We start from the raw sequence: 27,444 nt of genomic DNA on the forward strand, positions 1-27,444 counted from the left end.
TGTGACAAGGCGGTGACCGTAGCCAGAAGGTTGCTAGGCTGTATAGAGAGAGGTGTGACCAGCAGAAGATAGAAGGTGTTGATGCCCCTGTATAAGTCGTTGGTGAGGCCCCACCTGGAGTATTATGTTCAGTTTTAGAGGCCATATCTTGCTAAGGATGTAAAAAGAATTGAAGCAGTGCAAAGAAAAGCTACAAAAATGGTATGGGATTTGTGTTACAAGACATATGAGGGGAGACTTGCTGACCTGAACATGTATACCCTGGAGGAAAGGAGAAACAGGGGTGATATGATACAGACGTTCAAATATTTGAAAGGTATCAATCCGCAAACGAACTTTTTCCGGAGATGGGAAGGCGGTAGAACTAGAGGACATGAAATGAGATTGAAGGGGGGCAGACTCAAGAAAAATGTCAGGAAGTATTTTTTCATGGAGAGAGTGGTGGATACTTGGAATGCCCTCCCGTGGGAGGTAGTGATGAAAACGGTAACGGAATTAAAAAATGCGTGGGATAAACATAAAGGAATCCTGTTCAGAAGGAAGGGATCCTCAGAAGCTTAGAGGAGATTGGGTGGCAGAGCCGGTGGTGGGAGGCGGGGCTAGTGGTTGGGAGGCAGGGCTAGTGCTGGGCAGACTTCTATGGTCTGTGCCCTGAAAATGGCAGATACAAATCAAAGTCAGGTATACACATAAAGTAGCACATATGAGTTATCTTGTTGGGCAGACTGGATGCACCGTACAGGTCTTTCTCTGCTGTCATCTACTATGTTACTATCACGCTTATATTCGAAAGAGAAGGACGGCCATCTTTCGACACAAATCGGGAGATGGCCGTCCTTCTCGCAAGGCCGGCCAAATTGGCATAATCGAAGGCCAATTTTTGCCGCCCTCAACTGCAGTCCGTCGCGGGGATGGCCAAAGTTCACAGGGGCATCGGAGGCGTAGCGAAGGCGGGATTGGGGCGTGCTTAAGAGATGGCCATCCTTAGCCGATAATGGAAAAAAGAAGGGCGGCCCTGACCAACACTTGGCCGACTTTAATTGGTCCATTTTTCCTTGCGACCAAGACTCAATAAGGTGCCCCAACTGACCAGATGACCACCAGAGGGAATCGGGGATTACCTCCCCTTACTCCCCCAGTGGTCAATAACCCCCTCCCACCATAAAAAACAAGTTTAAAAATACTTTTTTGCCAGCCTCAAATGCCATACTCAGGTCCATCGTAGCAGTATGCAGGTCACTGGTGTTGGATTATTTGTAGTAAATAATTAGCAGATTTTATACACACAGCTTCAGCTTTAGAAATGTTAATTTCTTTTCTTCATCTCTCTCACATACACCCCAGAATAATTCACTGCTGAGTCACTTTAAAGTTGAAGTAACAAAACATCTGTTTACTCACAGTTTGTAGTTAGATATATATTCAGCAGGCTTATATATACATAATATAATACATTTGGTTTATCAGCTCTTTCCATGTGCTTAGATGGTAATGGATGCTCACATCATAGATCCTCAGCTTAGGAGAGACCATTAGAGCTCCATGTGCTGTGCTGTTTCTAACCCCCACAGGAAGTTGCATGGGTGTGACCTCTCTAGGTAATTCACATCAGAGGTCACAGAGTAATCACAGAGAAAGAAAAAAACATTGCTGACAGACAATGCATGTAAAACACAATACATTATTCCAACAAACCCCTTCTCATGCATAACTGTCATGCAATTATTAATTCATACAAAGTCCAAGCTTTATTCGCAGATTCTCAAAACGTTCTCTGGGTAACGGTTTGGTCATGATGTCAGCTGTCATCTCATTGGTGTGACAATAGTCTAGACTGATGACCCCTTCTTTCGCCAGCTCTCGCACGTTGTGATATTTCATTGCGATGTGCTTGGTGCGTGACTGAACCTTGTCATTCTGTGACAGTCTGATGCAGCTCTGATTATCTTCCATTATCTGGATTGGTCTCTGTTCATCTATTCCAAAATCCAGCAAAAGTTTTTCAATCCACATCAGTTCTCTGCATGCTTCTGATACAGCCACATATTCAGCTTCTATGGCTGATCTATATTGGATGTTATCTGGTAAAGGTTCTCTTACTGTTTCATCCTTCAGAAAATCAGTGATCATGGGAGTGCTTACAACTTGGGCATCTTGCATACCTAAACTTTCAATAAGCTCATTTATTTTCTGCTTCTGGCTTAGAAGATAAGAACCATCATTTTGTTTCTCAATTTCTATACCAAGATAGTATGACACATTACCAAGTTCTTTTATCTCAACATTCTGGTTTAAATATTTTACAATGTCCTTGTACTCTTGCTCACTTTCGCTTGCAATGAGCAGATCATCAACAAAAGCTAAAATGTATGCATATTGTCCATTTCTGCACCTAGTGTACAAGCATTTATCTGCTTCACCTTGCTTAAATCCTAAATTTGTCAATATTTCATGCAATTTGTCATTCCAACATTTTGCACTTTGCTTTAATCCATAAAGACCTTTGTTTAATTTACACACTAGCTGTCTTTGTTTTGTATTTATGAAACCTGTTGGCTGTTCCATGTACAAGTCTTCAGTTATATCTCCATGAAGAAATGCTGTTTTCACATCAATGTGGTTGACTTGCATGCCTTTTGAGACTGCAATGCTCAGAAGTGTTCTAATTGTTGTGTGTTTCACTACAGGTGCAAACACTTCATCAAAATCTTCTCCATATTTTTGAAGATATCCCTTTGCGACTAATCTGGCTTTATACCTTTCCACTTTTCCTTGTGCATTCCTTTTTAACTTGAATACCCATTTGCATCCTATAGCTTTCTTGCCAGGAGGTAATTTTGTAAGAATCCAAGTTTTATTTTTATGCAATGCATCAATTTCTTCTTGTGCAGCTTTACGCCATTCAGCAGCTTCTTCTGCTGGCATTTTCTCAATCTCATCCCATGTTAAGGGCTCTTGAGCTTCTGCTGACTTTGTTAGGTAAGACAGTCTTGGGGGTGGAACACCTTTGTTTTCCCTGGATGAGCGTCTGACAACAGGTTGGTCCGACCTTTCCGCATCCTCTAAATCTGAGAGTCCTTCTCCAATTGATTCCCCTTCTCCAACTGTACTGTCTTCTGCAATGATCCTTTCTGTGTCTGCTTCCTCTGCCTGTTCCTCGTTAGATACAGATGAGTTGCTTTCAGACATCTGCCTTGGTATGGCATTTATATACACTGGCATGTCTATTATGGTTCTAGTTTCATATTCTGGATGATAAGGCTCATCTGGGATAATCCAGCCTTTATCAACCCTTTTGTTTTCATCAAAATATGTAACATGTCTTATGCCAACAATGCCAGTTTTCAGATTCAAAATTCTATATCCTTTGTGTCCTGGAGCATAGCCAACTAAATGCCCCTTTCTGTTGTGGAATCCAGCTTATGCCTTCTTTGCTTTGGTACATGAGCATATGCTGTACTTCCAAATGTTCTTATGTGTGACAGGTTTGGCTTCCTACCATGCCATGTCTCATGTGGTGTGCGCTCAGCGCCTTTAGTTGGCATTCTGTTTTGTAGGTACACTGCTGTGAGAATGGCTTCCCCCCATAGTCTTTTAGGGAGATTGCTATCTGACAGCATACATCTGGTCATTTCCACAAGTGACCTAAATTTTCTCTCTGCAACAGAATTTTGCTCTGGTGTATAAGCTACTGTTGTGATATGCTGAATGCCTTCTTGTTCTAGAAATGTGCGCATGCTTTGTGAAGTGAACTCACCACCATTGTCGGTCTGAAGAACCTTTGGTTTTCTTTCAAATTTATTGCTCACCATGGCTACGTATTTCTTCAGCATGTCTGTGACTTGACTTTTTTCTTTCAGCAAATAGGCCACACAGTATCTAGAGAAATCATCCAAGAATATTAGCACAAATCTGTTATTTCCCAATGATGGGATATTAAACGGTCCACATAAGTCACTGTGTATTAAGTCCAGTACTTTATTACTCCTATTTCCTGTGTATGCAGGAAATGAGGGTCTCACACCTTTTTGAGTAACACAGTCTATGCATTTCTCCATTTTACCAGTATCTGCACTTATTTCAATGCCTGTAGCAAGTTGCTTACTGTAAAGATCCTGGATCACCTTAAAATCACGATGTCCCAGGCGGCGGTGCCAGATTTCCAGACTACATTTACCATCATTCTTCCTTACTTGCGCCATATGTGAGGCTTCACCTGAAATGCTCAGTTTATAAATATCATTATGCATAAAAGCTTCAGCATACACTTCATCATTTTTAGAGATTGTGCACTTACTGTTTTCAAAATGAATCACAAATCCCTTCTTATCTAATGTAGATACACTAAGCATATTGCAAACTGCTTGGGGAATATACAAGACATCACTTACAGGAATTTCTTTAACTTCATTAGACACTTTGCATTTTAAGAATCCAATGCCTTTTGCTTGGATCTTAGTAGTCCCTGCGTTTGCAGTATGAAGAACACCTTCTTCTTGACTCATTTCTTGAAAGAAATCCTTACAATTGGTTAAATGGCATGTGCTCCCCGAATCCAAAATCCAAGTACTTTCATTTGAATTATTATTTACCATAGTCAAAGATTTTTCTGTCATTAGAAAGCTCTTATGTTTATCATTGTCCTTTGTACATTTCCTGCTTGGAAAATTCTTTTGTTCCATTGGCTTAGGTGAGCTAGAGGGGGTGTTTTGTGTTTCCTTACACCATTTAGATACATGTCCCTCCTTTCCACATGAATAGCAAATCAGCTTGCTCTTGGGTGGAGTTTTCCCATAGCTCCGCCTTCCTCTATTCTTTGCCAAGAAATTTGTTTCATTTCTCTCTGACTGTCTTTGAGAACACATCTCCTCAAAATCATTAATTATGCATTCCTGCCTCAGTTTTGAAGCTGCCTGTTCAAAAGATTGCCCTTCAATGGCTTCATTTACAGACCTAAAAACATCAAACTTCTTTGATAGTGAGGTAAAAAGAAATGCTCTTTTCAATGCATCACACATGGGAATTCCAGAAAGTTCTAGCTTTTGAAATGAAGACATAAGATGCATAATGTGATCATTACACTTACTTTTATCCCTTAATTTGGTTTCATTCAACTCTGCCAACCAAATTGGTTGCTGTTTTGCATATGTAGTTGCATACATAGTTCTCAGTTTATCTAAAATTTCCTTTGCTGTATCTTTTGCCTCCACCAATATGGCTTGTTTCTCTGAGAGAGCTTCAAAAAACATGCACTTCACATAATAGTTTGCATTGTCCCATTCAGCCATATTTTCAGCTGTTCTGTTTTGGTCTAAACACATACTTAATTTCTTTGCTTGAAGGAGACATCTGAATCTTAGTTCCCACTGCTGATAATTAAATTCAGTTAATTTAGGCACCTTGAGAGAGTAGAAAAATGGTGAATTTCCTCCCTCAGCCATTGTCTTAGCCTTGCCTTCTGTTTGGTGTGTGGGGGGGAGAGAGAGAGACAGACTGAATCTTTCTTTTAAAACTTAAGAGAAAAAATTTGGCTTTTTCACTGCCTGGTAATATTTCTCTTCTTCCTTTTTCAATTCCTGGGCTGGGCCCATAACCCTTTTGTTGGATTATTTGTAGTAAATAATTAGCAGACTTTTATACACACAGCTTCAGCTTTAGAAATGTTAATTTCTTTTCTTCATCTCTCTCACATACACCCCAGAATAATTCACTGCTGAGTCACTTTAAAGTTGAAGTAACAAAACATCTGTTTACTCACAGTTTGTAGTTAGATATATATTCAGCAGGCTTATATATACATAATATAATACATTTGGTTTATCAGCTCTTTCCATGTGCTTAGATGGTAATGGATGCTCACATCATAGATCCTCAGCTTAGGAGAGACCATTAGAGCTCCATGTGCTGTGCTGTTTCTAACCCCCACAGGAAGTTGCATGGGTGTGACCTCTCTAGGTAATTCACATCAGAGGTCACAGAGTAATCACAGAGAAAGAAAAAAACATTGCTGACAGACAATGCATGTAAAACACATTCTCCGAGGACAAGCAGGCTGCTTGTTCTCACTGATGGGTGACGTCCACGGCAGCCCCTCCAATCGGAAACTTCACTAGCAAAGTCCTTTGCTAGTCCTCGCGCGCCCGCGGCCGTCTTCCCGCCCGAAACCGGCTCGAGCCGGCCAGTCTTCTTTTGTCCGCACTCGGTACGGTCGTATTTTCGCCGTGTCGAGCCCCGGAAAGTCGACCTCGCGCGTCCAAATTGTTTTGAGCGTGTTTTTTTCTTCGGAAAAGCTTTTTCTTTAGTCGGGAAGTGCTCCGGAAACCCTCCACCGGGTTTCGTGTCAATCCTCCCCGTACTTCCAGCTTTTTGCCCCGGTAAGTTTTCTTTCGTCGTCGGGGTAGGCCTCTTTCGGCCTCGGTCGAGATTTTCTCCCTCTAAAGTTTTTGGTGCTCTTTTTCCGTCATTTCGGATTTTGATTTCGCCGGCGTGATTTTTCCGCCCATGACATCGAAGCCTTCCAGCGGCTTCAAGAAGTGCACCCAGTGCGCCCGGGTTATCTCGCTCACTGATCGACACTCGTCGTGTCTTCAGTGTCTGGGGGCCGAGCACCGCCCTCAGAACTGCAGTCTGTGTTCCCTGCTTCAAAGGCGGACTCAGGTAGCGAGACTAGCCCAGTGGAACGTGTTGTTCTCGGGCTCTTCGTCGGCATCGGCACCGGGACCTTCGAGTGCATCGACGTCGTCAGCGTCCAGACCATCTTCCTCGGCCGCCCCTGCATCGAGTGCATCGAGGCATCGGGCCTCTGCATCGGCGCCGAGACATCGGATAGCTGCATCGACGTCGGTGGTACCGGGACCTCGCCTGCTGATGTCGTCGGACGGTGGTGCATCGTCAGGAGTGCAGGTGAGGGCTGTCCATTCCCCTGCTGGTGGCGGTGAGCCTTCGGGTGGGTCTCCTCCTACCCTGAGGGCTCCTGCGGTACAGCCCCCCCGAGACCGACCTCCTTCGGCCTCGGCCCCGAGGAAGCGACGGATGGATTCTACGTCCTCCTCGTCGGTGCCGGGGAGCTCCGGTGACATGCTTCGGAAGAAATCGAAGAAGCATCGACACCGATCTCCTCCCCGTGTCGGCACCGAGAGCTCTGGGTCGCCTAGGGATTCGGCACCCAGCAGGCATCGGCACCGAGAGGACCGCTCACCCTCTGTTCAAGAGGTGTCGATGCGCTCCACTCTGGACAGCCCGGAACAGCCTCCTCGCCCGGAACAGGTTCTGACGTCGACGCCTGCATCGACCTCTCAGCCTTTTTCTGCAGCCACTCTGAACGAGAGCCTCCGGGCCGTTCTCCCAGAGATTCTGGGAGAGCTGTTGCGCCCTACCCCTCCGGTACCGGCGGTGCTTGCGCCTCCGGTACCGTCGAGCATGGCGCCGGCTGGTCCATCGCCCAGGTTGAGGTCCCCGACGTCGGTACCGCGTGCGGTGCCGACCGCGGCCACCTCCCAGGAAGGCTCCCTGACTACGTCGGCGGAGGGAGCTTCGCCGATGCGGGCCAGGGAGTCTACCTCTCGACGCCCCCGTCGTGGACGTGGTTCCACCGAGTCGAGCAGGGCGAGGTTGCAGACACAGGTCCGTGAACTTGTGTCTGACACCGAGGGTGAGGCCTCGTGGGAGGAAGAGGAAGATCCCAGATATTTCTCTGACGAGGAGTCTGAGGGTCTTCCGTCTGATCCCACTCCCTCTCCTGAGAGACAGCTTTCTCCTCCCGAGAGTCTGTCTTTTGCTTCCTTTGTCCGGGAGATGTCTACGGCCATCCCCTTCCCGGTGGTTGTGGAGGACGAGCCCAGGGCTGAAATGTTTGAGCTCCTGGACTATCCTTCTCCACCTAAGGAAGCGTCCACTGTTCCCTTGCACCATGTCCTGAAAAAGACATTGCTTGCGAACTGGACCAAACCACTAAGTAATCCCCACATTCCCAAGAAGATCGAGTCCCAGTACCGGATCCATGGGGACCCAGAGCTGATGCGCACTCAGTTGCCTCATGACTCTGGAGTTGTGGATTTGGCCCTAAAGAAGGCTAAGAGTTCTAGGGAACATGCTTCGGCGCCCCCGGGCAAGGACGCTAGAACCTTAGACTCCTTTGGGAGGAAGGCCTACCATTCCTCTATGCTCGTGTCCAAGATCCAGTCTTACCAGCTCTACACGAGCATACATATGCGGAACAATGTGCGGCAGTTGGCGGGCTTGGTTGATGCTCTTCCCCCTGAGCAAGCCAAGCCTTTTCAGGAGGTGGTCAGGCAGCTGAAGGCGTGCAGAAAATTCCTGGCCAGAGGAGTGTATGACACTTTTGATGTTGCGTCCAGGGCCGCTGCTCAAGGTGTGGTGATGCGCAGGCTCTCATGGCTGCGTGCCGCCGACCTGGAGAATAGACTCCAGCAGCGGATTGCGGACTCGCCTTGCCGTGCGGACAACATTTTTGGTGAAAAAGTCGAACAGGTGGTAGAGTCTCTCCACCAGCGGGACACCGCATTCGACAAATTCGCCCGCCGGCAGCCTTCAGCCTCTACCTCTACAGGTAGACGATTTTTCGGGGGAAGGAAGACTGCTCCCTACTCTTCTGGCAAGCGTAGGTACAATCCTCCTTCCCGACAGCCTGCGGCCCAGGCTAAGCCCCAGCGCGCTCGCTCTCGTCAGCAGCGTGCGACTCAGCAAGGCCCCGCGGCTCCCCAGCAAAAGCAAGGGGCGAGCTTTTGACTGGCTCCAGCAGAGCATAGCCGACATCCAAGTGTCCGTGCCGGGCGACCTGCCAGTCGGAGGGAGGTTGAAAGCTTTTCACCAAAGGTGGCCTCTCATAACCTCCGATCAGTGGGTTCTGCAAATAGTCCGGCAGGGATACACCCTCAATTTGACCTCAAAACCGCCAAATTGTCCACCGGGAGCTCAGTCTTACAGCTTCCAGCACAAGAAGGTACTTGCAGAGGAACTCTCCGCCCTTCTCAGCGCCAATGCGGTCGAGCCCGTGCCATCCGGGCAAGAAGGGCTGGGATTCTATTCCAGGTACTTCCTTGTGGAAAAGAAAACAGGGGGGATGCGTCCCATCCTAGACCTAAGGGCCCTGAACAAATATCTCGAAAAAGAAAAGTTCAGGATGCTTTCCCTGGGCACCCTTCTCCCCATGATTCAGCAAAACGATTGGCTATGCTCTCTGGACTTGAAGGATGCCTACACTCACATCCCGATACTGCCAGCTCACAGACAGTATCTGCGATTTCAGTTGGGCACACGCCACTTCCAGTACTGTGTGCTACCCTTTGGGCTCGCCTCTGCGCCCAGGGTGTTCACAAAGTGCCTAGCTGTAGTAGCAGCGGCACTCCGCAGGCTGGGGGTGCACGTGTTCCCATAACTCGACGATTGGCTGGTAAAGAACACATCCGAGGCAGGAGCCCTGCAGTCCATGCAGATGACTATTCGCCTACTGGAGCTACTGGGGTTTGTGATAAATTATCCAAAGTCCCACCTTCTCCCAGCGCAGAGACTCGAATTCATAGGAGCTCTGCTGGATTCGCGGACGGCTCGCGCCTATCTCCCAGAGACGAGAGCCAACAACTTGTTGTCCCTCGTCTCGCGGGTGCGAGCGTCCCAGCAGATCACAGCTCGGCAGATGTTGAGATTGCTGGGCCTCATGGCCTCCACAGTTCATGTGACTCCCATGGCCCGCCTTCACATGAGATCTGCTCAATGGACCCTAGCCTCCCAGTGGTATCAGGCCGCTGGGGGTCTAGAGGACGTGATCCACCTGTCCACGAGTTTTCTCAAATCCCTGTATTGGTGGACGATTTGCTCCAATTTGACTCTGGGACGTCCCTTCCAAATTCCTCAGCCACAAAAAGTGCTGACCACGGATGCGTCCCTCCTGGGATGGGGAGCTCATGTCGATGGGCTTCACACCCAAGGAAGCTGGTCCCTCCAGGAACGCGATCTGCAGATCAATCTTCTGGAGTTACGAGCGATCTGGAACGCTCTGAAGGCTTTCAGAGATCGGCTGTCCCACCAAATTATCCAAATTCAGACAGACAACCAGGTTGCCATGTACTATGTCAACAAGCAGGGGGGCACCGGATCTCGCCCCCTGTGTCAGGAAGCCGTCAGCATGTGGCTCTGGGCTCGCCGTCGCGGCATGGTGCTCCAAGCCACATATCTGGCAGGCGTAAACAACAGTCTGGTCGACAGGTTGAGCAGGATTATGCAACCTCACGAGTGGTCGCTCAATTCCCGTGTGGTACGACAGATCTTCCAGGCGTGGGGCACCCCCCTGGTGGATCTCTTCGCATCTCGAGTGAACCACAAAGTCCCTCAGTTCTGTTCCAGGCTTCAGGCCCACGGCAGACTGGCATCGGATGCCTTCCTCCTGGATTGGGGGGAGGGCCTGCTGTATGCTTATCCTCCCATACCTCTGGTGGGGAAGACTTTGTTGAAACTCAAGCAAGACCGAGGCACCATGATTCTGATTGCTCCTTTTTGGCCGCGTCAGATCTGGTTCCCTCTTCTTCTGGAGTTGTCCTCAGAAGAACCGTGGAGATTGGAGTGTTTTCCGACCCTCATCACACAGGACGAAGGGGCGCTTCTGCATCCCAACCTCCAGTCTCTGGCTCTCACGGCCTGGATGTTGAGGGCGTAGACTTTGTCTCTTTGGGTCTGTCAGAGGGTGTCTCCCGCATCTTGCTTGCTTCCAGGACAGAGTCCACTAAGAGAAGTTACTTCTTCCATTGGAGGAGGTTTGCCGTCTGGTGTGACAGCAAGGCCCTAGATCCTCGCTCTTGTCCTACACAGACCCTGCTTGAATACCTTCTGCACTTGTCTGAGTCTGGTCTCAAGACCAACTCTGTAAGAGTTCACCTTAGTGCAATCAGTGCATACCATTACCGTGTGGAAGGTAAGCCGATCTCAGGACAGCCTTTAGTTGTTCGCTTCATGAGAGGTTTGCTTTTGTCAAAGCCCCCTGTCAAGCCTCCTACAGTGTCATGGGATCTCAATGTCGTTCTCACCCAGCTGATGAAACCTCCTTTCGAGCCACTGAATTCCTGCCATCTGAAGCACTTGACTTGGAAGGTCATTTTCTTGGTGGCAGTTACTTCAGCTCGTAGAGTCAGTGAGCTTCAGGCCCTGGTAGCCCAGGCCCCTTACACCAAATTTCATCATAACAGGGTAGTCCTCCGCACTCACCCTAAGTTCCTGCCAAAGGTTGTGTCGGAGTTCCATCTGAATCAGTCAATTGTCTTGCCAACATTCTTTCCCCGTCCACATTCCTGCCCTGCTGAACGTCAGCTGCACACATTGGACTGCAAGAGAGCATTGGCCTTCTATTTGGAGCGGACACAGCCCCACAGACAGTCCGCCCAATTGTTTGTTTCTTTTGATCCCAATAGGAGGGAAGTGGCTGTAGGAAAACGCACCATATCCAATTGGCTAGCAGATTGCATTTCCTTCACTTACGCCGAGGCGGGGCTGGCTCTTGAGGGTCATGTCACGGCTCATAATGTTAGAGCCATGGCTGCGTCGGTAGCCCACTTGAAGTCAGCCTCCATTGAGGAAATTTGCAAAGCTGCGACGTGGTCATCTGTCCACACATTCACATCTCTTTACTGCCTGCAGCAGGATACCCGACGCGACAGTCGGTTTGGGCAGTCAGTTCTTCAGAACCTGTTTGGGCTTTAGGATCCAACTCCACCCCCCGAGGGCCCTGTTTGTTCTGTTCCAGGCTACACTCTCAGTTAGTTGGTAAATTTTTTAGGTCAATCTCAGTTATGTCCTCGCCGTTGCGAGGCCCAATTGACCATGGTTGTTGTTTTGAGTGAGCCTGGGGGCTAGGGATACCCCATCAGTGAGAACAAGCAGCCTGCTTGTCCTCAGAGAAAGCGAATGCTACATACCTGTAGAAGGTATTCTCCGAGGACAGCAGGCTGATTGTTCTCACAAACCCGCCCGCCTCCCCTTTGGAGTTGTGTCTTCCCTTAAATGTATTGTCTTGCTACATACTGGACTGGCCGGCTCGAGCCGGTTTCGGGCGGGAAGACGGCCGCGCATGCGCGGTGCGCGCGGGCGCGCGAGGACTAGCAAAGGACTTTGCTAGTGAAGTTTCCGATTGGAGGGGCTGCCGTGGACGTCACCCATCAGTGAGAACAATCAGCCTGCTGTCCTCGGAGAATACCTTCTACAGGTATGTAGCATTCGCTATACATTATTCCAACAACTGGAGCAGTTGTAGTGGGTGTAGTGTACTTCAGGCAAGCGGACCTGGGGGGGGGGGGGGGGTTGGGAGGGCTCAGCACCCAAGGTAAGGGAGCTATGCACCTGGGAGCAATTTATGAATTCCACTGCAGTGCCTCCTAGGGTGCCCGGTTGGTGTCCTGGCATGTAAGGGGGACCAGTGCACTACAAATGCTGGTTCCTCCCGCGACCAATGGGCTTGGATTTGGACGTTTTTGAGATGTCTTTGGTTTCCATTATCAGCGAAAACAGACGCCGCCCATCTCTAAGGTCGACCCAAATGTTGAGATTTGGCTGTCCCCGACCGTATTGTCAAAACGAAAGATGGACGCCCATCTTGTTCCGATAATACGGATTTCCCTTTCACGGCGCCGTCCTTAGAGATGGGTGCCCCCCTTCGATTATGCCCCTCTGTGTTACTATGTAATGTGTGCAAGTGCAAAGTGATGCATGTGGGAAAGAGGAACCCGAATTATAGCTACGTAATGTTAGAAGTCACCGACCAAGAAAGGGATCTAGGAGTGTTTGTTGATGATATGTTGAAACCTTCTGCGCAGTGTGCTGCTGCGGCTAAGAAAGCAAATAGAATGTTAGGTATTATTAGGAAAGGAAAACAAAAATGCACAGATTGACGACATCACAAGAGGGGGCGGAGCTTTAGTTGAGGGCTGACGAGCCTTTCAGGGATTTTTTTTTTCTTGGCTCTACTCCTTTTAGTGCTGATTGGTCAGAATGGTTCATGGGGCGGTAGAGTAGAAGGGTCCGCCCACTATCATGGATAAGGGAGGAGGAGGAAGTTGAGTTCTGTTCCCGACCAGAATAGAAGAGAGCTGGGGAAATCCAATCGTGGTCTAGAGAAGAACAAGAGAATGGCTGCAGGATTTGCAGCTCAAGTAGGAGGTGGCCAATAGGGGATGCAATATCTGCTGACCACCTTCTGCCTGTTTATCTACAGATGGAAAAGCTCTGCAGCCATTCTCCACAACAGCATTTCCAGGGCTTGGTTCCCTTCCTCCCGTTCTTGCTTCATAAACCCCGGGAGTCACAAAGCTCAAAGGTGGGCCTGGGTGGGCCAGGGCCCACCCACTTAGGGCTCAGGCCCACCCAACAGCACACATTTAGTGGTAGGTGGTGGGGATCCCAAGGTCCGCCAGCTGAAGACATCCCCCTGATAGTAATTATAACGCTTCACGATACTGGCACTTGTGCATGCTCAGTTTTCAGCGCATGCCTAATGCAGACTGCCAAAGTGGAAAGAAGCATGTTCCCGCCAGCTCAGATATTTTTCTGGTGGGGGTTGGGAAGAACCAGGGGCGTAGCTACGGGTGGGCCTGGGTGGACCCAGGCCCACCCAATTTCAGCTCAGGCCCGCCCGCCCACCCAGCTGATCTCTCCAGACTGGCAGCAGCGGCGAACTGTCGGGCAGCGGCAATAAAAGCATAAAGCAGCGAAGCTCTTCGATTCCGTCCTTCGCTTTCCGTTTCCTGCCCTCTCAGCGTCCCGCCTGTCCAAAAGGAAATGACATCAAAGGAAGGCGGGACGCTGAGAGGGCAGGAAACGGAAAGCGAAGGACAGAATCGAAGAGCTTCGCTGCTTTATGCTTTTATTGCCGCCGCCCGCCAGTTCGCCGCTGCGACTACAGAAGGAAGCCATTGATTTATAATCTCTGTTTCTACTCCCCTGCGCAGCAGTCGCCATTCACTTAAAGCACAGCAAGCAAATCAGTGAGCTGCTGTGCTGCCTGCATCCACGTTGTCTTCTTTATTCAGCAGAGGGTGGTGAGCAGAGGGAAGGATGGGACTGGGAGGGGTAGTGAGCTGAGGGAAGGAGCAGAAGATGGATGGGACTGGGAGGGTTGGTGAGCAGAGGGAAGGATGGGAGGGATAGTGAGCAGAAGGAAGGAGCAGGAGATAGATGGGACTGGGAGGGGTGGTAAGTACAGAGTATGGGGGACTAATGAAGTGGGTGAAAGATGGGGGAGGAATTTAGGAGACTGGGTAAGGGAGAGACAGAGGGGGGAATGGGAGTGCTGGAGAGGGAATGAGAGGGAGATGGTCAAAGGGGAGAGAGGAGCATCGATGGACATGGATGGGAGGACAAGGACCAGGGAGAGAGGAGAAATTGCTGGACATGGAGGGGAGGGCAGGGGAGAGAGGAGAATTTCTGGATATGGATGGGTGGAGGGGGGCAGGGGAGAGAGGAGAATTGCTGGATATGGATGGATAGATGGAGGGCAGGGGAGTTGCTGGACATGGGTGGATAGAGGGGAGGGCAGGGGAGAGGAGAGTTGTTGGACATAGGTGGATGGAGGGGAGGGTAGAAGAGAGTTGCTGGACATGGATGGAAGGAAGGGCAGTGGAGAGAGGATGGTTGCTGGACATGGGTGGATGGAGGGGAGGGCAGGGAGAGAATTGTTGGACATGGATGGAGGGGAAGGAAGGGAAGACAGGAAGGAGATGCACATGGATGGAGGGGAAGGGAGAGAGAAGAAATTCTGGACATGGATGGAGGGGAGGGAAGACAGAGGAAGGAGATGCACATGGATGGAGGGGAAGGGAGAGAGAAGAAATGCTGACATGGATGGAGGGGAGGGAAGAGAGAGGAAGGATATATGAGGGAAAAGGAAGAGAGGAGAAAAACAGCTCACGGATGGAGAAAATAGGCAAAAGCTGGATCCACTGGACAGTCAAGTCTGCGGAGGACCCAGCTTTTACTTACAGATGTAGGGTAAGAAATGAAGAAGAAAAGAAGAAAATAAAGAAATAAATGGAAAGGAAGCCCTGGAAACAGAGTTAAGAGGACAGATAGCAGCAGAATCAGATACTGGGCCAGCATGATCAGAAAAATAAAGTCATTAGACAACAAAGGTAGAAAAAAATCATTTTATTTTCATTATAGTGTTGGAATATGTCCACTTTGAGAATCAGGTGCTCAACATTAAAAGTTTATATTTATTTATTTACTTATTTATGGCATATTATCCCACATTAAACATGAATTAGATTGGAACCTGGGATCATTTAGTTTTTTTTTCATGGAGAGAGTAATGCATTGCCTCCCCCCCCCAGGCTCTCTCCCCGGCTATAGCCAGCTCTGCAATTTTGAGGGGGGGCGCAGAGGTGGACCGGGGAGAGAGCCTGTTGTTAAACATTTACCAGCAAACCACTGTCTAGTGCCCACCCATCCAACCTGTTGGCCCACCCAAAAATTGACTTCTGGCTACGCCACTGGGAAGAACACTTGGTGCCCACCCATTTCTTGCCTAGGCCCACCCAAAATCTGTTGTCTGGCTCAGGGGCGTATCTGCATGGGGCCACAGGGCCCTGGACCCCCCTACTGCCGTTAACCCTCCCCCGCCTACCGCCGCGGGGAAAGGGTTGACGGTGGTAGGCGGGTGACGGTTAACAGCGGTAGGGGGGAGGGTTATAATGTTCCCCCTCACTCTAGCCCCTGCCCCCCTACCGCCGAACCTCAGATACGCTCCTGGTCTGGCTAAGCCTCAAATCTCTCTTCTTCCCGCTCCAAGAGAAATAGAATTTGAGAGACTCCGCCTTCTCTTTCCTCCCTTATGGCAAAAGATAAAAAAACAGATACAGCGGGATCCTGATTCCTCGGCGATTGTGCGCAAATTGGAGGGTCAGGGAGAAGAATCAATCATCTCCAGAGTTAAAATACCATCAACAGAGAAAACAAAACAAAAATTCGGAGGATACATGTAAAATATCCATATTGTAGCGCTATAGAAATGATAAATAGTAGTAGTAGTAAACGACTGCCAAAAAATTGGAGTTTTAAAAGTTTTCTGATGGAATCCGGGAAGATCCTGCTGTATCCGTGTTTTACCTTTCAATAGCGGCATTTGCTATTGTTTTGAGTGTACTTGTAACTCCGCCTACTGGCTTCAGTCCATATAATCAGAGTTGCCAGGTGGGCGGTTTTATACCAGCGGCGGTGGGAAAATTTCGCCGGCCGCGAGATGCGATTTTTTTGGGCGGTTTTCCCGTCGCCGCTGTGCGAGTTCGGCGTTTTTTTTCCGGGGCTTCTATTGGTCCAATTCGGTCCAATAGGAGCTTTTCCGGGGCTTCTATTGGTCCAAATTAGACCAATAGAAGCCTTTCAGGGGTGGGGCTAGTGATGTGGGAGGCGGGGTTGGTGATGCCGGAGACGGGTTTGGCTACGGGCGGTTTTTGGCCGGGTTTACGCTCGTTTGGGGCTGGGAAAATTTTTCCCAGCTGGCAACCCTGCATATAATAGGAAAGATAGCTTTGTACCGTCTCCTGTTCTCAATCTAACCTCCTTGGTTTGAGGTTTTTCGACTCATGTTAGGCGCTCACAAGGAGGTTTAATAGACAGGAGTGGAAGTGAGCCTATCTAATTCACTGTAAGCAAGGAAGCGGTTAATCTCCGTTTCCACTCCCCCGCACAGCCGTCGTTGTTGTATACTCAAAGCAAGCAAACACGAGCTAGCTGCTGCATCCACGTTGTCGCTCTATGTTGTTGGTAGAGGGTTGCCAGCTGGGAAAAATTTTCCCAGCCCAAAACCAGCAAGGTTGCCATATAAAAAAAAAATTCCCACACAAAACAGCCCAAAACCTGCACACACCGCACCCCCGACGTCATCACCCCCACCCCTTCTGCCACCACGCCCCCGCCGTCATCAGCCCCGCCCAATACGTTACCAAACCCCGCCTCTGTCACCATTAGCCCCACCCCCGCCGGCCGAAAAACCGCCCAAAACCCGCGCAGAAAAAAGAAAACGAGCCCAAAACGGTGAGTTGCGGAAAACCGCCCATCTGGCAACCCAGTCGTAAACCCACCCAAAAATCGCCCGCAGCCAACCACGCCTCCTGCGTCACTGAACCCCGCCCCCGACGTCAACCCCGCTCATGAAAAGCTTCTATTGGACCAATAGAAGCCCCGGCAGCGGGAAAACCGGCCAATCGGCGGCCGCGAAAACCCACCCAATCCCGCACCGCTCGAAAACCCACCCAAATCCCCGCAACCCACGCGATTCGAAAATTCCCCGCAGCCGTTCCCGAAAAGCCGCCCAATTCTGCGGCTTAACCGCAACCCTGCCGACGCAATTGTATTTCATCTCTCTTATATTTCCAAACACGCTGGCTTCTGCAGTACACGGCCTGGATTGGCCGCCGTCAGAGACAGGACGCAAACTCTACTCAACCTCCTCTCTCCTCCCTTATCCGTGATAGTGGGCGCCTGCGGATGTTTCTGCTGTACCCGCCCCATGAACCATTCTGACCAATCAACACTAAAAGGAGTATAGCCAAGAAAAAACTGTACCTCAACTACTGCTCCGCCCCCTCTTGTGATGTCATCAGTCTGTGCAGAAATCGAATCTTTGCTTTGTTCCATTAATTTATTTACAGGTTAACCGGTTTTGCTCCTTTGTTCCTGTTCCCAGCACTGCAGGAGGTAAATCAGCTCCTCTCTCTCAGCCCCAAATTCATTTCTAATCCTGCAAAAGCAGAGAATAAGATGCCAACGGGAGCTTCTGCTCAGGTAGGAGATTGTAACAAAATAGCAGGAAGTTGGGGGACAAACACTGCTGCAGCTTTCCCTAAACTGGTCCCAAGCAGACCCGGAGTTTGGACACATTCTTCCCTGGGAGATTTTGTGGCCCAGGTTCTGTGTGAAACTGGGTTTTATGTAACTCTCTCTGCTCTGTGACAACAATTTGCTCAGAGAAATCTCTCCCTGGTGCTCTGAAATATAACCCTGTTGTGGGATCGTCTGTTATGTAATCCTAAATTCTATGCGTTCAGCAGACTTTTCCTTGCCCCAATGAGCACCAGCTTTGGTGCTGCTGATGGACAGGATGCAGAAGATGCTGAGTGAGTTTCTGCTTTGTATTTCAGATGCGAGTGACGTTTGAGGACATCGCTGTCTCTTTCTCCCAGGAGGAGTGGGAGTATTTAGATGAAGAGCAGAAGGAGCTTTACAGGGAGGTGATGAAGGAGAATTATCAGACCCTGATCTCATTGGGTAAGGGATAAGTTTCTGTTTTCATTAGCAGTAGCTGAGCATCATTATAAAGCCGAAGAGCAAAAAGTCACAGAAAATCAAATAGGTTAATTCTCAAAAATAAAATTATATAGAAACTAGTAAAAAAGGCCCGTTTCTGACACAAATGAAACGGGCGCTAGGAAGGTTTTCCTCGGAGTGTGTATGTTTGACAGAGTGTGTGTGTGAGAGAGAGTGAGTGAATGTGGGAGTGTGTGAGTGTGACAGAGAGAGAGTGAGACTGGGTGCGAGTGTGTGTGTGTGATGAGAATGAGTGTGTAGCTGGGGGGCCTCCTCCCTTCCTTCCTCCCTCCCAATTCCATGGTCTTTTCCCTTCCCTCCCTCCCTATCCATGGTCGTTCCCTCCATCCCTTCGAGTTCCAGGGTCCTCGTCCCCTCCCTCCGAGTTCCAGGGTCATCGTCCCCTCCCTACCTCCCTCCCTCCGAGGTGGACCCCTCCCTCTCTCTGAGTTCCAAGGTGGTCCCCTCCCCCTGAGTTCCAAGGTGGTCCCCTCCTTCCCTCCGAGTTCCAGGGTTGTTGTCCCCTCCCTTCCCTCCTTCCCACGGTCGTCGTCCCCTCCCCTCCGAGTTCCAGGGTCGTCCCCTCCCTCGGAGGTGGTCCCCTCCCTCTCTCCGAGTTCCAAGGTGGTCCCCTTTCTCCCAGTTCCGAGGTGGTCCCCTCCCTCTCTCCGAGTTCCAAGGTGGTCCCCTCCCTCCCAGTTCCGAGGTGGTCCCCTCTCTCAGAGTTTCAGGGTCCCCCTCCCTCCCTTCCATTTCCAGGCCCCCTACCTCTGAATTTAAAAAGTCATGTCGGACTTACTAAGTCGGGGTTACGTGGTGCGGAAGCCGTGCAGGCTCGGCCCTTCTCTCGCTCACTGTCTGTCTCTCAGCTGTGGTCCCGCCCTCATTTCCTGTTTCTGCAAGGGCAGGACCAGAGCTGAGAGCAAATTTAATTACCTCGTTAGTTACTCCCATCTTTAAATCATTTATAAATATGTTAAAAAGCAGCGGTCCTAGCACAGACCCCTGAGGAACCCCACTAACTACCCTTCCATATCATCATGCTGATCAATCCATAGACTGGTGGGTTGTGTCCATCTACCAGCAGGTGGAGATAGAGAGCAATCCTTTTGCCTCCCTATATGTGGTCATGTGCTGCCGGAAACTCCTCAGTATGTTCTCTATCTCAGCAGGTGGCTGGTCACACACAGCAGCAGCTCTGGCTAGGTCTCCAAGCCTAATCTTTAGGTTTTGTTGAGTACCTGGGGTTGAGGGCTCTTCTTGAGCAAGTGCAAACCTGGTGGTGCCAGGTCCCTCCTTTCCCCCCACCCTCCCGCTGGCTCCGTTAAAAAAAAAAAAAAAATGTTTGGACGTCCTTTAAGGGCGTTTATTTCAGCGTTTATTGCAGCTGCTCACTGGGACACCAGTTCGTTACCTTTTTATAGCGGGCAGCGGGTTCCCCATTCGGTCTCCACGTGGCTTATGGCGTCGGAGGGCGAGGGCGCGAAGATTCGCTCCCCGGACCGCGTGTGTGCGTCTAGCGGGGATGCGGGGGTTTTCAAAGCCTGAATCGCCTTTTTTGGGCGTCAGTTTGGAGTCCGGTCAGTGTCCCGGTTCTTCCTCCGGTGCGGCGGTTTTTCCCACCATAAGCGCCCATCCCCCGCTGCTCGCCCACTCCATGTTGGCTGGCCACTTTGCTCGGATGGCTTCTTGGGCCACCCTCGAGCTGGGAGACGTTAATGCTATGGTCGCCCTTGATTCGGGCGACGGCAAGAAAGCGGCCAAAGTTAAGCGCCGTTCTTCCCACGCGGCTCCTTCTCGGAGTTTCGCGCCGGACGCCATTTTGGATGCGCAGCATGTTTCTCCCCCGCTCTTGCGAGCGCCGGTTGAGGGTTTGTCTAGGGCCGTGGCCCAGGCGGCAGAAGTGCACACTCTAGGGGGTTTCTCCCCTGAGTTCATTTTGCTGCTGCATCAGGCTTTTCTTATGATAAACGCTGCCCTGGCTCCCCCCTCTGATCAAGGGGCTGAGGCCTCCGGAAGCAAACACCCTCGGGTGGACTTCCAGGCCCTAGAGGACTCGGTCTCCTCTGATGTAGATGAGGGCAGCGTATCTGAGTTCTCCCAACGGTGCTTTGGGGATTCCTTGGAGGAGACGGATTCCCGCTCGGATGGAGCGGATGACCCCTCTGCAGCACGGATCTTTCGCTCAGAGGATTTGCCCAACCTGTTAGTGCAGGCCATGAGCATTTTGAAGAGTTCCTCTCCGGAGGACGTCTCTCCCTCAGCCTCTGTTGGCTCTGCCATTATGCGGGGGACTAAGCGCTCACCTAGAACCTTCCACATGCATGAATGCACACCTTGATTTCGGCTCAATGGGATTTCCCAGAAGCGAGCCTTAAAGTGGCTAGGGCTATGTCCCGCCTTTATCCTCTGCCTGAAGGTGAACGGGAAGCCTTTCTTGGGCCTACCGTGGATTCTTTAATCACTGCGGTGGAAGGTGGAAGGTGGCACGGCTCTAAAGGACTCCCAAGACAGGAGTTTGGAGGCGGCTTTAAAGTCGTCCTTCGAGGCGGCTGCTTTAAGTTTACAGGCCTCAATTTGTGGCTCCTATGTGGCCAGGGCGTGCCTGACGCTTGCGCAGCGGGCTTTCCCCTCGGATCCTTCCTTGAGGGCTGATTGGCCAGCCCTGGAATTGGGCTTGGCCTACTTGGCAGGCTTGGCTGTATGATGTCTTGAGAGCCTCGGCTAAAGGTATGGCTCAGACAGTCTCTGCACGGCGGTGGCTTTGGATGAAGCATTGGTCTGCTGACCACGCCTCTAAGTCTCGCCTGGCTAAGTTGCCTTTTAAAGGCAAGCTGCTCTTTGGGGTCGAGCTGGACAAGATTGTGACCGATCTCGGCACGTCTAAGGGCAAGAGGTTACCGGAGGTCAGGGCTCGGGCCAATGGTGCCCGCCCCGGTTCCTCCAAAGGACGGTTTCAGGAAGCCCGTCGGTATTGCCCGGGCAAGTCGACCTCCTCTGCCCCCTCTTCCATCAAAAGGAATTTCTCCCCCAAGCAGCATTCCTTTCGCAGAGACCGCCGTCCCGGAGGTGCCTCCTCCGGTCCTCCCCCAGGGTCTCGTACCCAATGATGGGGCACTGGTCCATGGCCCAGAGCAGATTGGAGGACACCTATCCTCGTTTCTGGGCGAGTGGGCGAGGGTAACTTCAGACGCTTGAGTGCTGGAAGTCATCAGAGACGGCTACAAGCTAGAGTTCTGCCGACCCTTAAGAATCGGGTTTGTGCACTCTCCCTGCAAGTCTCCGGTCAAGCTGTGGCAGTGCAGCAGACTTTGGACAGTCTGATCCGCCTGGGTGCGATCGTTCCGGTGCCAGAAGATCACCCTGGCAAGGGACGTTACTCCATTTACTTTGTGGTACCTAAGAAAGGAGGTTTTGTCCGGCCTGTCCTCGACCTCAAAGGGGTCAATCGGGCCTTGGAAGTTCGGCACTTCCGGATGGAGACTCTCCGCTCTGTTATAGCGGCAGTGCAGGCAGGGGAGTTCCTGGCATCCTTGGACATCAAGGAAGCTTACTTGCATATTCCCATCTGGCCTCCTCATCAACGCTTTCTGCGTTTTGCAGTTCTGAGGACACTCCCAGTTCAGAGCCCTCCCTTTCGGGTTGGCTACTGCTCCGCGGACCTTCTCCAAGTTATGGTGGTCATCGCGGCCTTCCTACGCAAGAAAGGAGTACAAGTCCATCCTTATCTGGACGACTGATTGATCCGAACCCCCTCTTACGCAGAGTGCGGCAGAGCTTCAGACCAGGTGATTGCTCTTTTGAGCTCCCTGGGGTGGATCATCAACTGGGAGAAAAGCCAGCTGCGCCCGACTCAGTCCCTGGAGTATCTGGGAGTTTGATTCGACCCCCAAGTGGGCAGAGTGTTCCTGCCAGACAATCGGATTGTCAAGCTTCAGGCTCAGGTGCACAAGTTCCTAGCAGCCTCTTCTCTTCGGGCTCGGGACTATGGGCAGCTGTTGGGCTCTATGACGGCCACGATGGAAGTAGTGCCCTGGGTCAGGGCCCATATGAGACCTATAAAGCTCTCTCTGCTGCAGCGATGGACTCCAGCTTCGGAGGATTACGCTGTGCGCCTTCCCTTGGATCCAGCGGTGCGCAAGGCACTGAGCTGGTGGCTGAGGCCAGACAAGCCGTCCGCAGGAATGCCTCTTGTGACCCCGGAGTGGGTTTTTCGTCACGGCAGACGCCTCTTGGTGGGGCTGGGGAGCCCACTGCTTGGGAAGGACAGCGCAGGGGCTCTGGTCCCCTGCAGAGGCAGAATGGTCTATCAACCTCCCGGAACTCAGAGCCATTCGGTTGGCGCCTTTGGAGTTTCTCCCGGGCCTGGCGCTGAAGCCAGTACGGGTTCTGTCGGACAATGCCACGGCTGTGGCCTATGTCAATCGCCGAGGAGGTACCAGGAGCGCCCCTCTAGCCAAGGAGGCCATGAAGCTATGCCTGTGGGCGGAAGCAAACCTGAAACAGCTATCGGCGGCCCACATTGAGGGAGTCATGAATGTTTCTCAGGCGTTCTTGGACATCACGAAGCGCTGGGGCCAGCCGAGCCTAGATCTGATGGCGTCTTCAGCCAATTGCCAAGTGCTGCGCTTTTTCAGCAGAGGATGGGACCCTCAATCTCTGGGAGTAGATGCTCTTCTCCAACAGTGGCCGACACAGGAGCTCCTCTTTGTGTTCCCGCCTTGGCCCATGTTGGGCAGGGTGCTAGGCCGGGTGGCAAAGCATCCGGGCCGGATAATCCTGGTGAGTCCGGATTGGCCCAGACGTCCCTGGTATGCGGACTTGATCAGGCTCTCAGTGGACGGACCTCCGCAGATGCCAGTGGAGCAGGGCCTGTTGCATCAGGGTCCCGTGGTGATGGAGGATCCCTCCCCCTTTAGTCTTACGGCCTGGCTATTGAGCGACAGCGTCGGAGCAAGCAGAGCTTCTCAGACAAGGTCATCGCCATTATGCTGAGAGCGAGAAAGCGCTCTACTTCTGCTGATTACGCCAGGGTTTGGCGTACCTTTGCATCGTGGTGTGAGGCAGACTCACTTTCTCTCTTCACTGCTCCAATTTCATCAGTGTTGGCGTTCCCGCAAGAAGGTCTGGAAATAGGCTTGTCGCTCAGTTCCCTTAAGGTCCAGGTAGCGGCTGTTGCTTGCTTCAGGGGTCACCTGAAGGGTGTTTCCCTGGCATTGCAGCCAGATGTGGTGCGCTTTCTCAAGAGAGTTATTCACCTGCGCCCTCCTCTGCACGCAGTGGTACCTGCTTGGAATCTCAATCTGGTGCTAAGAGCCTTGCAGAAGCCGCCTTGTGAACCCTTGTCGAGGGCATCTCTGAAAGAATTGACGTTGAAAGCAGTCTTTTGGTGGCGCTCACTTCAGCCAGAAGAGTTTCCGAGCTCCAGGCGCTATCATGTCGAGAGCCCTTTCTGTAGTTCTCTGAGGCAGGAGTGTCTATTCGCACAGTGCCTTCCTTCCTGCACAAGATTGGTCCTCGCTTCCATGTAAATCAGCAGCTCTGTCTACCCTCCTTTCGTAGGGAGGAGTACTCTGCTCTCAAATATCTAAATGTGAGACGGGTCATCATCAGATACTTGGAAGTGACCAATGATTCCGGAAGTCGGATCATCTGTTTGTGCTGTTCGCAGGTCCTCGTAAGGGTCTGCAGGCTGCCAAGCCTACAGTGGCACGATGGGTCAAGGAACCCATTGCAGCGGCTTATGTGGCCGCAGAGAAGGTGCCGCCTATTCAGCTGAAGGCTCACTCCACTAGAGCACAGGCGGCCTCGATGGCAGAGGCCGGGTCCGTCTCCTTGGAAGAGATTTGTAGGGCGGCAACTTGGGCATCGGCTCATACCTTCTCCAGACATTACCGCTGGACTGTGGCTGCTCGGGCGGAGGCCCGGTTTGGAGCTTCAGTGTTGCGTTCAGGGATTTCTGTGTCCCGCCCTGGGTGAGTACTGCTTCGGTACATCCCACCAGTCTATGGCTTGATCAGCATGATGATATGGAAGGTAAAATTATGTATCATACCTGATAATTTTCTTTCCATTAATCATAGCTGATCAATCCATAGCACCTCCCAGATATCTGTACTGTTTATATTCTGGTTGCATTTCAGGTTCAAGTTTAGTCTTCAGTTCCTGTTCAAGAGGACTTCGTGTTCAAGTTTTTTCAATTGGATTCTTCAGGAGTTGAGACGATTTTGTGTTACAGTGAGCTGCTGCATTCCTCTCCCCTCCGTTTTACGGGGCTGGATTGAGACCTAAATTCTGCCGGCGCTCCCTCCCGCTTCGTGCAGCTGTAGGGCAGCTTTGTACCCCTCCCGCTTCGGTGGTGTTAGGGTCAGTCAGCTCCTCCCGCGGTTGCGGTTGCAGGATAAGCCAGATCCCCCCGCATCGGCGGGTGTGGTGTCCCTCCCCCGCTCCGCGGGGATGAGCTGGACGGATTCCCCTCCCCCACTTGTGTGGGGATGAGCTGGGTTAATTCCCCTCCCCCGTTTCGGCGGTGGTGAGCTGGGCAGAGTGTCCCTTTGTGGGTGTAATTCTCTAAGTGCTGAGTCCTGCGCATGGAGCTTTGATATCGACATACTGAGGAGTTTGCAGCAGCACATGACCACATATAGGTAGGCAAAAGGATTGCTCTCTATCTCCACCTGCTGGTAGATGGACACAACCCACCAGTCTATGGATTGATCAGCTATGATTAATGGAAAGAAAATTATCAGGTATGATACATAATTTTACCTTCTCCATTGTGAATACTGCCCATTTAACCCCACTCTCTGTTTCCTATCCTTCAACCAGTTTTTAATCCACAATAGGACATTTCCTCCTATCCCATGACCCTAAAATTTCCTCTGTAGCTTTTCATGAGGTACCTTGTCAAACGCCTTTTGAAAATCCAGATACACAATATCAACCGGCTCCCCTTTGTCCACATGTTTGTTTACTCCTTCAAAGAATTGAAGTAAATTGGTCAGGCAAGATTTCCCCACACAAAAGCCATGCTGACTCGGTCTCAGTAATCTATGTCCTCGGATGTGCTCTGTAATTTTGTTTTTAATAATAGCCCCTACCATTTTCCCCGGCACCGACGTCAGACTCTCCGGTCTATAATTTCCCGGATCTCCCCTGGAGCCTTTTTTAAAAATGGGCGTTACATTGGCCACCCTCCAATCTTCCGGTACCACGCTCGATTTTAAGGATAAGTTGCATATCACTAGCAGTAGCTCCGCAAGCTCATTTTTCAGTTCTATCAATACTCTAGGATGAATACCATCTGGTCCAGGAGATTTGCTACTCTTCAGTTTGTCGAACTGCCCCATTACGTCCTCCAGGTTTACCGTGAAGTCAGTAAGTTTCTCCGACTCGTCCGCTTGAAATACCATTTCCGACACCGGTATCCCACCCAAACCTGCCTCGGTGAAGACCGAAGCAAAGAATTCATTCAGTCTCTCCGCTACGTCTTTGTCTTCCTTGAGCGCCCCTTTTACCCCTCGGTCATCCAGTGGCCCAACCGATTCTTTTGCCGGCTTCCTGCTTTTAATATACCGAAAATTTTTTTTACTATGTTTTTTTGCCTCTAATGCTATCTTTTTTTCGTAATCCCTCTTGGCCTTCTTTTTCAGCTGTACACGGGGGAGGATGTATTTCTCAGGGGCGCTTTTTAGAGGGAACAGCAATTTTAGAAAGCTGCTTTTCTGTTGGGGGATATCTGTTTGTTTTCACCATGTGCATTCTCCGAGGACAAGCAGGCTGCTTGTTCTCACTGATGGGTGACGTCCACGGCAGCCCCTCCAATCGGAATCTTCACTAGCAAAGTCCTTTGCTAGCCCTCGCGCGCACCGCGCATGCGCGGCCGTCTTCCCGCCCGAAACCGGCTCGAGCCGGCCAGTCTTCTTTTGTCCGCACTCGGTACGGTCGTGTTTTCGCCGTGTCGAGCCCCGGAAAGTCGACCTCGCGCGTCCTTTTTTTCTTGACGTGTGTTTTTTCTTCGGAAAATCTGTAAAAAGTGTCGGGAAGTACTCCGGAAGCCCCCTCGGGTTTCGTTCTGCCCCTTCCCGTATTTTTCTAACTTTGCCCCGGTAAGTTTTCTTTCGTTGTCGGGGTAGGCCTCTTTTCGGCCTCGGTCGAGATTTTTCTCCCTCAAGGTTTTGGTGCTCTTTTCCGTCATTTCGGATTTTGATTTCGCCGGCGTGATTTTTCCGCCCATGACATCGAAGCCTTCCAGCGGCTTCAAGAAGTGCACCCAGTGCGCCCGGGTAATCTCGCTCACTGATAGGCACTCGTCGTGTCTTCAGTGTCTGGGGGCCGAGCACCGCCCTCAGAACTGTAGTCTGTGTTCCCTGTTACAAAGACGGACTCAGGTAGCGAGATTGGCCCAGTGGAACGTTTTGTTCTCGGGCTCTTCGTCGGCATCGGCACCGGGACCATCGAGTGCATCGACGTCGTCAGCGTCCAGACCATCTTCCTCGGCCGCGAGTGCATCGAGGCATCGGGCCTCTGCATCGGCGCCAAGGTATCGGGCGACTGCATCGACGTCGGTGGTACCGGGACCTCGTCTGCTGATGTCGTCGGACGGTGGTGCATCGTCAGGAGTGCAGGTGAGGGCTGTCCATTCCCCTGCTGGTGGCGGTGAGCCTTCGGGTGGGTCTCCTCCTACCCTGAGGGCTCCTGCAGTACAGCCCCCCCGAGACCGACCTCCTTCGGCCTCGGCCCCGAGGAAGCGACGGCTGGATTCTACGTCCTCCTCGTCGGTGCCGGGAAGCTCCGGTGACATGCTTCGGAAGAAGACGAAGAAGCATCGACACTGGTCCCCTTCCCGCGTCGGCACCGAGAGCTCTGGGTCGCCGAGGCAGTCGGCACCCAGTAGGCATCGGCACCGAGAGGACCGCTCACCCTCTGTTCAGGAGGTGTCGATGCGCTCCACTCTGGACAGCCCGGAACAGCCTCCACGCCCGGAACAGGTTCTGACGTCGACGCCTGCATCGACCTCTTTGCCTTTCTCTACAGCCGCTCTGAACGAGAGCCTCCGGGCCGTTCTGGGAGAGCTGTTGCGCCCTACCCCTCCGGTACCGGCGGTGCTTGCGCCTCCGGTACCGTCGAGCGTGGCGCCGG

The 27,444-nt window shown here is 51.2% G+C and overlaps 2 protein-coding genes across 2 annotated transcripts in view; one reads left to right on the forward strand and one right to left on the reverse strand.

Annotated features, from left to right (window-relative positions):
* The window catches only part of LOC115463276 (zinc finger protein 271-like), a 972,359-nt gene that overhangs the window by 61,236 nt on the left and 883,679 nt on the right, over positions 1-27,444 (reverse strand). The window lies entirely within an intron of this gene.
* Positions 17,618-27,444, forward strand: part of LOC115459995 — a 112,242-nt gene continuing 102,415 nt past the window's right edge. The window contains 2 exon segments of the mRNA XM_030189859.1: positions 17,618-17,781; positions 18,138-18,264. Of these exon segments, the coding sequence (XP_030045719.1) occupies positions 17,758-17,781; positions 18,138-18,264 (151 nt within the window). The 5' untranslated portion in view covers positions 17,618-17,757.

The sequence above is a fragment of the Microcaecilia unicolor genome, chromosome 1 (genome assembly GCF_901765095.1).
Source record: "Microcaecilia unicolor chromosome 1, aMicUni1.1, whole genome shotgun sequence".
Classification (NCBI taxonomy): Eukaryota; Metazoa; Chordata; class Amphibia; order Gymnophiona; family Siphonopidae; genus Microcaecilia; species Microcaecilia unicolor.